The 12356-nt window shown below is 32.3% G+C and overlaps 1 protein-coding gene and 1 long non-coding RNA gene across 3 annotated transcripts; one reads left to right on the forward strand and one right to left on the reverse strand.

The window, feature by feature from the left end:
- Positions 1–6689: 6689 nt before the first annotated feature.
- Positions 6690–12111, forward strand: LOC107948812 (transcription factor MYB124). 2 transcript variants are annotated; one of them, XM_016883467.2, is made up of 12 exons: positions 6690–7653; positions 7781–7827; positions 7935–7991; positions 8087–8159; positions 8510–8565; positions 8692–8871; positions 8959–9140; positions 9280–9425; positions 9606–9748; positions 9826–10034; positions 10148–10293; positions 11375–12111. In XM_016883467.2, exons 1-12 carry the CDS (start codon positions 7573–7575, stop codon positions 11483–11485), a joined length of 1431 nt encoding a protein of 476 aa, XP_016738956.2. In that variant the 5' UTR covers positions 6690–7572; the 3' UTR covers positions 11486–12111. The 2 variants fall into 2 exon arrangements, with proteins under 2 accessions (XP_016738956.2, XP_040944684.1); XM_041088750.1 differs by lacking the exons at positions 6690–7653; positions 7781–7827 and having other exon boundaries at positions 8510–8561.
- Positions 8784–9941, reverse strand: LOC121214704 (uncharacterized). Its single transcript, XR_005910387.1, has 2 exons — positions 9799–9941; positions 8784–9149 (listed from the first exon to the last, which is right to left on the reverse strand). It is a non-coding gene; the product is annotated as an uncharacterized lncRNA (long non-coding RNA).
- Positions 12112–12356: the final 245 nt, after the last annotated feature.

Genomic DNA, 12356 nt, shown 5'->3' on the forward strand with positions numbered 1-12356 from the left:
AATATTGCTCGTGGAATTAAGCAAGATCAATTTGGTTTAACAATGGTGAACTTCACCCGATTGATTCACACAGGACAACAACTGATAAATGAGCCGTATGTATTCTCATCTCAAGTCAAGCAAGTTTTTTACTCAAAAGATCCAACTAATGAGGGTTGGTACATTGTACTTCGTAACATCATGTAACATCCCTAGAGACTTGTTTGACATGGGCAGTGGAAGTAGAGATAACATCGACGACAGATCAGAAACTTTGCCCTTTCCAGAACAAAACTTAAACGATAATATCCCTAGTACTAGTGCACAATTTCAATGGGTTCGTCAGGATACGGATGAAGATATTTACGAATAATGATGTAGTAAGATTTTACGATTGTTTAATTATATCTAATATCATAATTTAAATCTTGGTCTTATTATATATTTCAACTATTTTATATGTGTTGTTATTGTTGTAATTAGTTATTAAGTTTTCAACTATTTTATGTGTATTGCAGATAAAATGCCTAGAAGAAAAATTCTAAAGGGAAGCATTGTTCAAAATGATCCAAACTCGACAGAAACAAATAGTACTGAACAACAGACAACAATTGGATCTTCGAATGTTCCGAATACACCTGAGGATCCTACAGAAGTTCAAAGTAATTTTACATTTAATTTACATGCGTGTTGACTTATAATTGATTTATTTTTCAAATTCTTATATTATAATATACCATTTGTAGCTGAAAATGGTGGGACGCGCAGAGGTCAAGGACGTACACTACTTAGAAAGTTATACGAGTTAGATCCAGTCGAGCGTGTCAAAGTTGGACGAAACAGTTTTGGTCAGCCTGTCGGATCAGAAGCTCGACTTTTAGCAGGATACATGGGCATTTTAGCACGAAATACGAATATGTTGCCTATCAATTACGAGTCATGGCATCAAATGCCCGATAGCAACAAAAACCAAGCCCTCGATAATATTAAGGTAACAAAATGTTAATGTCATCTGTAATGCTTGGGAAATAGTTTCATTTATATTTATTTTATTAACTTGTTTTTTTTGTAGGCGAGGTTTGCTTTAGAGGTCTCAGATGCTTATGTAAAGAAGTCATTGGGAAAAAGATGGAGAGACAATAAAAGTACTTTGAAGAAAAATTATTATAAGACAAAAACAACCCTCGATGAGAAATTGCAAAATGTCCCACCGGGTATGTTGAGGTACCAATGGGAAGATGTGGTTAAATTTTGGCATTCGAAGAAAGGCGAGGTATGACGTACTTCCAAACTATTATAATTATTTTAGTTTATATTATTTACTATTTACGTACTAAAAATTTAATAATGTAGGATTGTGAACGAGTTGGAAAAAGCAGCAGGCAGAAACAAAAATTCACTCACACAGCCGGGTCGAGAAGTTTTGCATGTGTAGCTGAGGCGGAGGTATTTTTAATTTTTTAATATTGTCAAATATGTATAACTTTCCATTAAATAATATTTTTACTACTATATTGTAGGAACTGTCGTCCGGTCAAAAAGTTGGACGCCTTCAACTTTTTGAAATTACACATAGGAAGAAAGATGGATCTCCCATGACTCTTGAAGCTGGTGAAATAATGGTACGTTTACTTAATACGATTTGACTTGTTTTAGTTATTTATAGTGTTTATTTTCTAATGGTTTAATTCATTGCTTGTAATGCGACTATTGTTATGTTGCATATGTTTTTTTAATATATATTGCGTTCCTAACAATGCGATTTATTTATTAGGAAAAACTAAAAGATAAAAAAGCGGAGTACGAAGCGATTGTTTCTAGTGATAGTTCTGTTCATCCTGAAGACATTGATAACCGGATTATTACTGAAGTTTTGGGTCCTGAAAGGTATGGTCGAGTTCGATTTTAAGGATCTTTTGTTAGCTTAACCCAATATTTTGGAACAGCTCGCAGCAATACATGGCTTCGGGGAGTCAGGCTCAAGCTGAAGTTCAGAGGTTAAAAGACCAGATGACTCAGATGCAAGCGACCACAGTTGAGGTTCAAAGGAAATATGAAGAACTCCAGCTACAACTTAAAGCAGAGGCGGCAGCGAGTGAAGCAGAGGCTGCAGCGAGTGAAGCAGAGGTTCAAAAGAAATATGAAGAACTCCAGCTACAACTTAAAGCAGAGGCTGTAGCGAGAGAAGCAGAGCAGAGCAGAAAGTACGACGAACTCCAGCAGCAACTTCAGAGTATGATGAAGATGTTTCAGTCGCAACTTCCACCGTCATAGTGTATTGCATAAATATTTTTATCATTTTAACTTTTAACATTTTTGCAAAAATAATATGAATTCACTTTTATTTATTGATATTAATATTATTTTATTCGTTTAATTTGAAATATTATATAAATTTATTGCTTTTGGCTGGTTTAGATCTGGTTGCTTTTGATTTGTTGCTACAGGAGGGCTGAAGAAATGAAAAATTTAATATAAAAAAATCCTAAAAATAGTGGCGCTTTTGTATAAAAGCGCCGCTAAGGATCATGTTCTTTAGCGGCGCTTAATAAAAATCGCCACTAAAGAACATGTTCTTTAGCGGCGCTTAGAAAAAAATGCCGCTAAAGAACATGTCTTTAGAGGCGCTTAGAAAAAACGCCGCTAAAGATCATGTTCTTTCGCGGCGCCAAAAGAACATGATCTTTAGCGACGTTTTTTTCTAAGCGTCTCTAAAGAACTTTTTGTTTGTAAACGCTTCAAACGTTAACGACGTTTTCGTTAGCGGCATTTTTTGTGGCGCTTCCGCAAGCGCCGCAAACACCTTTAGTGGCGCTAAAAAGTGCCGCTAAAGGTAAAAAAAACGCCGCTAAAAACCTGTTCTGGTGTAGTGAATATAAGTTTAAACCTTAAAAATAAAATTGTTGGAATGAATAACCTCGAACCCCGAACATAGATCGTAAAACGGACATGTAGCTAATATATATATTTGAAAAGATAAAGTGAATTGTTCATGTGAGATGCAAATTAATATACTTGTTTATATGTAGTATTTATAACATGATGATATTTTTTAAGTTAATATATAGTTTGCCTCTTAAATTTGTCTAAAAATATCTAGTTGATATATGAATTTATATTTCGTTACTTAGGTTGGTATTTCTGTACTAACACCGTTAGTTTATGGTGACGTGGCATTGATAACCAATTCGTTCATGACATGTGGTAGTCTTTCAATACGCCACATGGCGGATATAAATTTTATAAAATAGAAAAAACTTTAAAAACATATAAATTTATAAAAATATATAATTTTTTTCACATTAAAAATGAATTTGGAAGAAAATTATACTATTTTTTATGAATTTATTTATTTTTCAAATTTGTGCTCATCACATGGATGTCACGTGTCACCATCAGATTGGCTATCAATGTCAAGTTAACACAAATTAACGGAATTAGTGCGGAAGTACCAACTTAAGTGACAGAATATAAATTCAAGTATCAATTAAATGAAAAAAATTCAAATTACCAATTAAATATTTTAGAGAAGAAAATAAATTACACTTTTAACAATTTCATTTTCTAACTTGGAAATATAGAAATGTGGAATCTTATGTGTAATGTTTCTGCTTCGAATCGTCCATATATATATATATAAAAAGATAAACATAAACCAACTTAAGAGGCAAGAGGGAGTATGTTGCTTGAATCTATACCTCCTTTTTGGCGGGAGATTTCGCTATCAAGAAAGAGACCAATGAAAATGGCATTTGTCTTCGGGCAGTGTTGGGCTCCCACCCAATACATCAATTATTTTAAAGGTTTCAAGTTAGATAAGATGGCTCGTTCCACGCATCTTCAAAATCCAGGTGTCATGCAATTTATCGTGGAATAGGTGATTTATATAAGATAACATTAACACACTAGTTGTTAGTTTCTAGTGTTCCAACAGGCTTTGAAGGTAGCCCGTTGGGTACACATATATGGTTGTATACTTTGGGAGTTCATTAATTAATTAGTATGAAATTTCAATAATAAGAGACTGGCCGGCAAAGGTGAAGCCCCACACGGTTTATTTATTTATTGTTAGTATATTTCAACTTAATCAATCTCAAATTTTAACCAATACAGTTGAATATAGTTAGGTTTGGGTCACTTCATCCTGAAAGTTTTTAGCGACTTTGATTTTGATCTACGTTCATGCATCATGTGTGTGGAAGTGGAAAATCATGTTTTTCCTCCTACACATCCAACCAATGTCGGGTACGTTCAAACTACGTATAAATATGTATACATTCAGATTTCGCTCAATAAAATTTCACTTTCATCTTTTCTATAATTAGTTACTTACAAAAATATATAATCCGTTAAATTTGATATACATTATCTATATGAACTATTCATGAAATAAAGAAGTGATAAACGGATAAGTTTAAACATGCTCAAATTGAATTGTCTTTAGATTTAAATAAATTCGAGCTCAAATTTTTTGTGGATTCAAATTTATTAGGGTCTGAATTTTTCTGGACTTGAGCCCTTTTGGGATTTGGATTTTCGAGTTCAGATTTTCTCAAATTCTATCAAGTTTAGTTAGGTGGGTTTAAACAAATTCAAATAATTATGATGTTTTATAATTTTATTCGAATGTAATAATTAATTTTACTTTTACATGATGATATCACAATACAAATTCACTTTAGGTAAAACAAAAAATTTATATAGATGCTTTACTTTATTAGAAATATTGTATATAACATAACTAAAAAAGTGCTTATTATATTGTATGTTTATGATTATATAATATATAAGAATTTTATAAACATAATTAATATTATTATATAATATGTATATGAATTTGTATGTAATATTTTTTTTGTTTATTTGTATTGTAGGTAATTTTTATTATTATATGATATCCATATAAAATTTTATTTATTTGAATCATTATCTCGAGTTTGGAAAGAACTTCTAAATTGAAAAAAAATAGTTTTTTATTATTATTTATTATATTACTAGATTGATATTTGAATAATTTTTTTTATCATTACATCTTGAATATTGAAAAATATTTATTATATTTAAGCTTAAGGGTGAGAAAAATTCTTAGTAAAAAATAAAAATAAATCAATTAAGCTCTTAACATGCACTCAATTGAGTCCTCAATGACAAAAGAAATTCAACTAGACCCTTTCGATAATAAAAATCGTCATTGATCAATTTGACTACGCGGTTAAAAAAACCTAAAATCCTAAAAGTTATAAAAATATACTAAAAATGTATATCTAGTTAGAACCTAGACAAATGAACTTAAGTTTATTTGAATCTAGACACCTATTTGTTTACTTCTTTTTAGATGTAATTCAAAATATTATAAAAAATTATAAATTATTATAAAAATATGATAATTATAATAATAATTGATAATTAGTAAAAAATACTAACAAACTATAAAAATTGTAAAATATAAATAAAATATAATAAAAATTTATCTAAATTTTGTACATGTCATGTGCCCTTATATACCCATTTTGCCTTAGTATACAATTTTTGGAACCTACCAAAAATGAAACCAAAGGTGATTAAGAGGTTTTTTTTTGGTTCATTTTTCAAACGATTATGGGTACAACAAGTACATATAATATGATTTTTCATTAACTAAAAGTTTAAGTAATTCAGTAGGTGAGTTTGTTTAGGCTTAATTCATAACATTAAATTAATCTATTACATCATCTTATTTTTATATAATTACTAACTTTGAGTTTTTATTATACATATATAATAATTGCATTAAAAATTATTGTATATCCATAATTAATTTTTTTAAAATTTATTTTATTTTATAATTTAGTGTTATTATTTATAAAATTTTAATATAATCATATAATATTTAAAATACATATTATCATAAATTTGAGTTTTAGATTGGATCTATCTCGGGTTTGGATTTCCTCGAATTCTGATCATTATAAACTTGGATTGGCATGGGCGAACTTTTGGGCTCAGGTCTGTTTTGCCCGCTCTAATGAAATATGATGGTTGAATTGTTAAAATATAAAAAAATAACGACAGAATATAAAACCATATGGGTAAGTGAAATATTTTAAAGAAAATGTGATATAAATGCAAAATCATGAGTTAAACAATTTAAAGTTGGTATTTGTAACAAATAAAATAATAATAGAATATTCAAGGTAAAAATGTTGAATTTGGAATATATATTGTCATTTTCTTCTTTAGAAAAGACAAACAATGTTTGTGTTGGATCATTAAATATCCAAACCAATAACCAAAAGAGAAGTTTCCTATTTTTGATTTGGTATTTTTCCCTCCAAAAATCTAACTGGAATTAATAAGCTTCACATGAACAAACAACCAAACAAATGGAAGGTGAGAAAATCGAATGAATATGAAAGCAAAAGCATCTCATTTTTAAGAAAATAAAATAACACAAACAAAATGCCATTAAAAAGAACTTGTCGCGTCAGAAAATTAAGCCAAAAACAATAATAAAAAGCCCAATTCCAATGATGCAAACTATTCACGTGCGTTGCACTGCCCAATGAAAACCATCAACGTTGACTGATGCACAGGCATTACATCCAATCAACACACGCGTTTCTTTCACGTGAATATGTTGCGCCTGGGGATTGTTTTGAATTTTGAAAACTAAAATTCACCCCCCAAAATAAGAATATATATAAGAAGAAGAGCTGTGATGTGAAGAAATACGAAGGTTCATCAGTTTTTATGTCCGCTAAAATCATCATAGTTCAGGGAAAAAAACAGAAAAGAAAATGGATAAATTATTAAATTTATAAAAATAAGAAAATAGTAAAAATAGGGTTTGCTTTAGGAGCAGAGTGGGGTAAGTGTCCAGGGCATTCATAACAGCGTCATGAAATTCGGCGTTATTTATTTATTTAATTTTCTTTTTCTTTTAATATTTTCAAACTCTTCTTCATACCCGCGCACTAAAGCAAGAATCCGTTGATTTAAATTAATATTTTTTAGCTCTTTTCTTCCATTGTTTGAAATCAACAAAATAAATCCTAAAAAACCCTTGCAAGAAAGAGAGTATTTTTCCAAAAAGTTTCTCTCTTTATTTGAAAGAAAAAAGCCCAAAATATATATTTCTTCCAGATTCATCATTCCATCACTCTTCCATTTCCCTTCTCTTCAAAGTTTTAATTCTTTTTATCCATTATAGATCTACCCTTTTCGATTCTACGTATATACATGTACATTTGAATCACAAAGCTCAAGCTTTTATTGACCATATAACTGGTGGAGACGTTGTGATTCTATTTTCTAAGTATAAACAGGAAAAAGAAAGGGTTAGCATCCGAGGAATAACGGAGTAGAAGGGGGAAACAAAGCATAGAGTTATTGAGAGTAATAAGGATTCCGTTTGAACCCAACAGTGAGTTTTGTAGTAAAAAAGATAAAAGAGAGGGAAGTGGAAGCGTTGGTTCCCTTTTTCATGGTTTTTTTTTTTATAATAAAGGGTTGGCTTTTTGAGGATGCCACTTGGGTTTTAATAAAAGGGAAGGGAGCGTCAAGGAAGGCCAGCAACTAAGAGAGACAGAGATTAGAGTAAAGAAGAAAAAGAATATGCAGGAAACAAAGAAGAAGAATGGTGGCAATGAAGATTCCAAGAAGAAGGAGCGTCATATAGTGACGTGGAATCAAGAGGTTTTCTTTTCTTTTTTAAAATAGTTTTCTTCTTTGGTTCCCTCTGTTTTGTTTATTATTTGATTGATTGATTCTTTGTTTTGGGGGGTTCTTATTAATTTGATATTGGGGGGGGGGGTGTTTGCAGGAAGATGATATACTTCGAGAACAAATCAGTTTACATGGGACTCAAAAGTGAGCCTTTTATTCATTCATTCGTTCATTTGAAGGGTTTGTTTGTTGTTTTTTTAATGATGGATGAAATTGAATGGATTTGTGTTGGTTTTAATGTTTGAGTGCAGCTGGGCGATCATTGCCTCTAAATTCAAGGATAAAACCACAAGGCAGTGCAGAAGAAGGTTGGTGAAACCATGATGATTCCAAAAGTTTGATCATTTTTAGTCTTGTTTGACTTTTTAATCTAATGTCTTTTTTTGTCACAACAAAAACACAGATGGTACACATACTTGAATTCTGATTTCAAGAAAGGAGGATGGTCACCAGAGGAAGATATGCTTTTATGTGAGGTAATTAAATAAGTTTAAAACCTCCATTTCCATTCAAGTTAAATGGGGTCAGTGTTACTTTAATAAAACTTGAAATGAATTTTTCAAGAACTTATCTTCTTATGATGTATTTGGAGGAAATGTTACTTTCATTGATCAGTTGTATCAGGCTATTGCATGTTACTGGTACAGTAGGTTTTGAGTTTTCCAAACAGGAAAAACAAATATATAGAGAGAGGTAGGCCAGACCTTAAACTAATTGACACAGTTTTTGTCTTTCAAAAGTAGGGCAAACAACAGCCACTTAGTTTCAGTTTGGATAAGTGTTTCTGTAGATCCTGAATGTGCTGATGACATAAGGTGATTTGCAGGCTCAAAAAATATTTGGCAATAGATGGACAGAAATAGCAAAGGTGGTTTCAGGCAGGTATATATATCTATGATTTTTTTGGAAAAAAATCCTCTAGTGCAGAAAATTGATCTCTTTTCAACTGTCATTTTTCCATTTTCTGTTGTAGATTATTAACCTTTACTGATTACGTGGTTAATGCAGAACTGATAATGCTGTTAAAAATCGTTTCTCCACACTGTGCAAGAAGAGAGCCAAATATGAAGCTTTGGCCAAAGAGAATAGTAATTCATGTATAAATCCTAATAACAAAAGAATTTTACTCCAAAATGGGTTCAATACAGATGGAACAACTGATAGTGCTGCCCCTGTTAAGAGAATGAGGTACCATAGCATAAATGATAAATGTAGAAATATGTATACACATAGTAATGGCCTCAAGTTGAAATCCTTTTTATTTCCCCATTTCAGGAGATCCCACATTCCTGATCTCACTGAAAGTTGCAACTTTGGAGATAGAGCACATAGAGTATCTGGAACAATCATCAATCAGCAGCTAAGACACCCATTTGCTGTATTGGGTCAAAATCTCCACAATGCTAATAACTTGGTGCAACCTCAGGTCAACAAGGTTAAGGATGTCTCCGATGATGGTAAATCACCTGCAAAGTGGATTTTTACTATAGTTACATCTTTTTTCAGTTTAGCCAAAACTGTATGTATATTCAGTCTTCTATAATTGTTCTCATAATATAACATTTTGCATTCTTCTTTTCCTTTATTCATTTGCAGCTCAGAGTTATAGAACTCAAGGAACATTTCTCAAAAAGGATGATCCTAAGATAACTGCTTTGATGCAGCAAGCGGAGCTACTCAGCTCACTTGCATTGAAGGTTAACACAGACGGTACAGAAGAGAGTCTGGAAAATGCTTGGAAGGTGAGATATGATTTTAGTTTCTATCTTGTTTTTGTTTTATCATCAATTCAACATCCAATAATACTATCAACATGTTGCTTCTCTATAGGTAAAGTGCTAAAACTTAAATATTGTGGGGTTGATAGTTCAATCTATGCACTGTATGTCCTTAACTTTCATCCTAATAAATTTTATATTCAGGTCCTTCAAGAGTTTTTGAATCAGAGTAAAGAAAATGACACCTTCAGATATACAATCTCTGATATTGATTTTCAAATTGAAGATTTCAAAGACTTGCTTGAGGATTTAAGGAGTAGTAATGAGGGAAGTCAACAATCTTGGAGGTAACAGATAAATCAGTTAAAGTTCAGATTTAGTAAGGTTTCATACTTACCACTAACTGATGATTAATGTGTTGCAGGCAACCTGATCTCTATGAGGTGTCTCCTTCCAGTTCTGAATACAGCACAGGGTCAACAATTATGCCTCATCCAGCTGGGGAACGAGGAGAAAAGACTCGGGATAAAATAGATGAACTGCACCCGGATATATTGTCAAATCATATTGGAGAGCAGAATTGCAGTACCAAGGAGGAAGCAAGGGCTCTTTCCAGTGCAAACAAAAATCATGGTAATGAAATTCTATATCTGGTATAAAGGCCAAGGAATTCCTTGCTTATAACCACGCGGTGGTTAATTAAGATAAAATGATGTTTCTGAAAAAATGTGTCTATGTTACCACAGGCGAGATGATATCATCGTCTGATGACCAAACGAACATTATCGTTGCTTCTACCTCATCAAGCGCAGAGTTCAGTTCCCCAGTCCAAGTTACCCCACTTTTCAGATCTCTAGCAGCTGGAATTCCCAGCCCAAAATTTTCAGAAAGTGTAAGTTATCTTCAACTGTATGGTTTACCAATATATCCATTTAATAGAAGTAGGAGCAGTAGCATTATTAGAATTTGCAGTAGCAGGTAGTACCAATTATTATCTTTCTCAAGACCATGATTCCATAGGCAGTTTTAGTTGTGAGCTTACGAGTGTCTACTAATAAAACTGCTTTGGATTACTAGTTATGGATCCATTTATACCAGCAATCACAGCAAGACATTAATTTGCTTTTGAGCCACTGTTAATAGGTCTTTTGAACCATTTCTAGGACTTAGAGCTTGTTAGTCAATAAATACTAGGGTTAACTAGTTGTCAAAGCTTCAGTAGCTTCATGGTAAGTGATTATAACATCTTTGAAAATGATAATGCAGAAGCTGCTACTAGATTCTTGTTCGACAGTCATTGATCTAGAACTGTTAGCAAGTCTTAGTATTGCATGATTTAGTTGGAAATTGGACCACTAAGCTATTTTTCTTGAAAAGGCATGCATTTTAGTGCCTCATTATTTTCCATCAGTTAGCTAGACTCTGCTTCTTCCTTACTTGTATATAGAGCTTTATTTCCTGTCAAATGCAATCTAAGTTCTCCACGTCTATGGATACAGTAAATTTTATAAGAATTTTCATCAGCAGACTTACTCAAGAACTAAAATTGCCAAATTCAACCTAAGAGCAAGTTTAAAGCCATATGACTTTAGTTGTTTTTCACTTTTGATGAACCTAAAAAAGCAATGAAACCAAGTAAAGATCCTGGCCATTTACTTAGGAAGCTTTTTTGACAGTACTCCTTGATAGTTAAAAGAAGAAGAGTTAAACTGAATTATAATTGTATGAATTATGATTCAGTTCAAGTAAAGGAGAGTTGTGCAGTTGGAAATTTACTTAAAAAAAAATGGTTCTAGGATATTATTCGTACACGTGTGGTAATACTGGTTTGGTCCTTAGAGCAAGTGAAGTCCAATACTGAGTGCAGTTTCTTTACTTTTATTGTTGTTTTCCTTTCTATAATCTATCTACCATAGACGTAAAAGCATGCAGAAGCATATAAGAGTCTGATCAAGTTTTTGTTTGATTTTCAGGAAAGGAACTTCCTACTTAAGACACTTGGCATGGAGTCCCCTTCTCCCAATCCAGCAAATAATCTTTCACAACCACCACCTTGCAAACGAGCCCTCCTCCATAGTCTATAACAAACCTATGATCATCTCTTATACTGAAAATCATATCAGTCTATAGTCCCCATATTTCATCATTTATTCCCTGGAGCCACATAGCTCATGTTGAGTTTTTGTCCCCCTTTTTTTTTTTCAATTTGTCCAAGGATTGCAGCCATCTTGGCCTGGAATTTTACAAGGCATTTAATGATCTGCACTCCCAGCTTCCTTGCTTAGAATGTTTTGGTGCATTCTAGCTTCTCAGATACATCCAATAAGATGTCCTGAGTTTCATTAATTTTTCCCTCTAATTTCCTAGAGAGTACTACCTTAATACTCACATTAAAATCAGTGTGTGCTTTGTTAGTGTGTCGATTCTTTTGTTTGTCATCTCATCCGAGCGGTTTCGGGTATCTCTTCTCTCATCATTCAGATCCAGTTTTTGTTCTTGATTTGTAATCTTGTACAGAACCTACTATATAAGAAAAATCCTTAGAGTGTAATTAATACATTGGCGAGTTGCCTACATATGATAAAGAACAGAGGAAGAAGTAAAAAAAAAAAAAAAAAGAAACAGAAAAAACGAGGATCAACACCTTGATGTTTTTGGGTGTGCAGAGGGTATAGTAAATGTAATCGAACTCGATATGATTTGAGTGAAAGGTGTTTTGGCTTTGGTGTGACTTAAGCTCTTGGTTCTCTCGTATTTGAATTCATGCATCATGATATCTAAATAGATAGAATATTTGCTACACAGGTGAAAACATGATGCAGCAGTTATCAAATGAAATGTAAAGTAAACTAGTTAATTAAAAGAGGAGAAAACGAGAATGTAAAATGTTACTTACAGAGAATACAGAAGAACATCCATGTTATCTCTCTGACCAACCAACCCTTTCTTTCACTT

Source organism: Gossypium hirsutum, chromosome D02 (genome assembly GCF_007990345.1).
Source record: "Gossypium hirsutum isolate 1008001.06 chromosome D02, Gossypium_hirsutum_v2.1, whole genome shotgun sequence".
NCBI classification, from domain to species: Eukaryota; Viridiplantae; Streptophyta; class Magnoliopsida; order Malvales; family Malvaceae; genus Gossypium; species Gossypium hirsutum.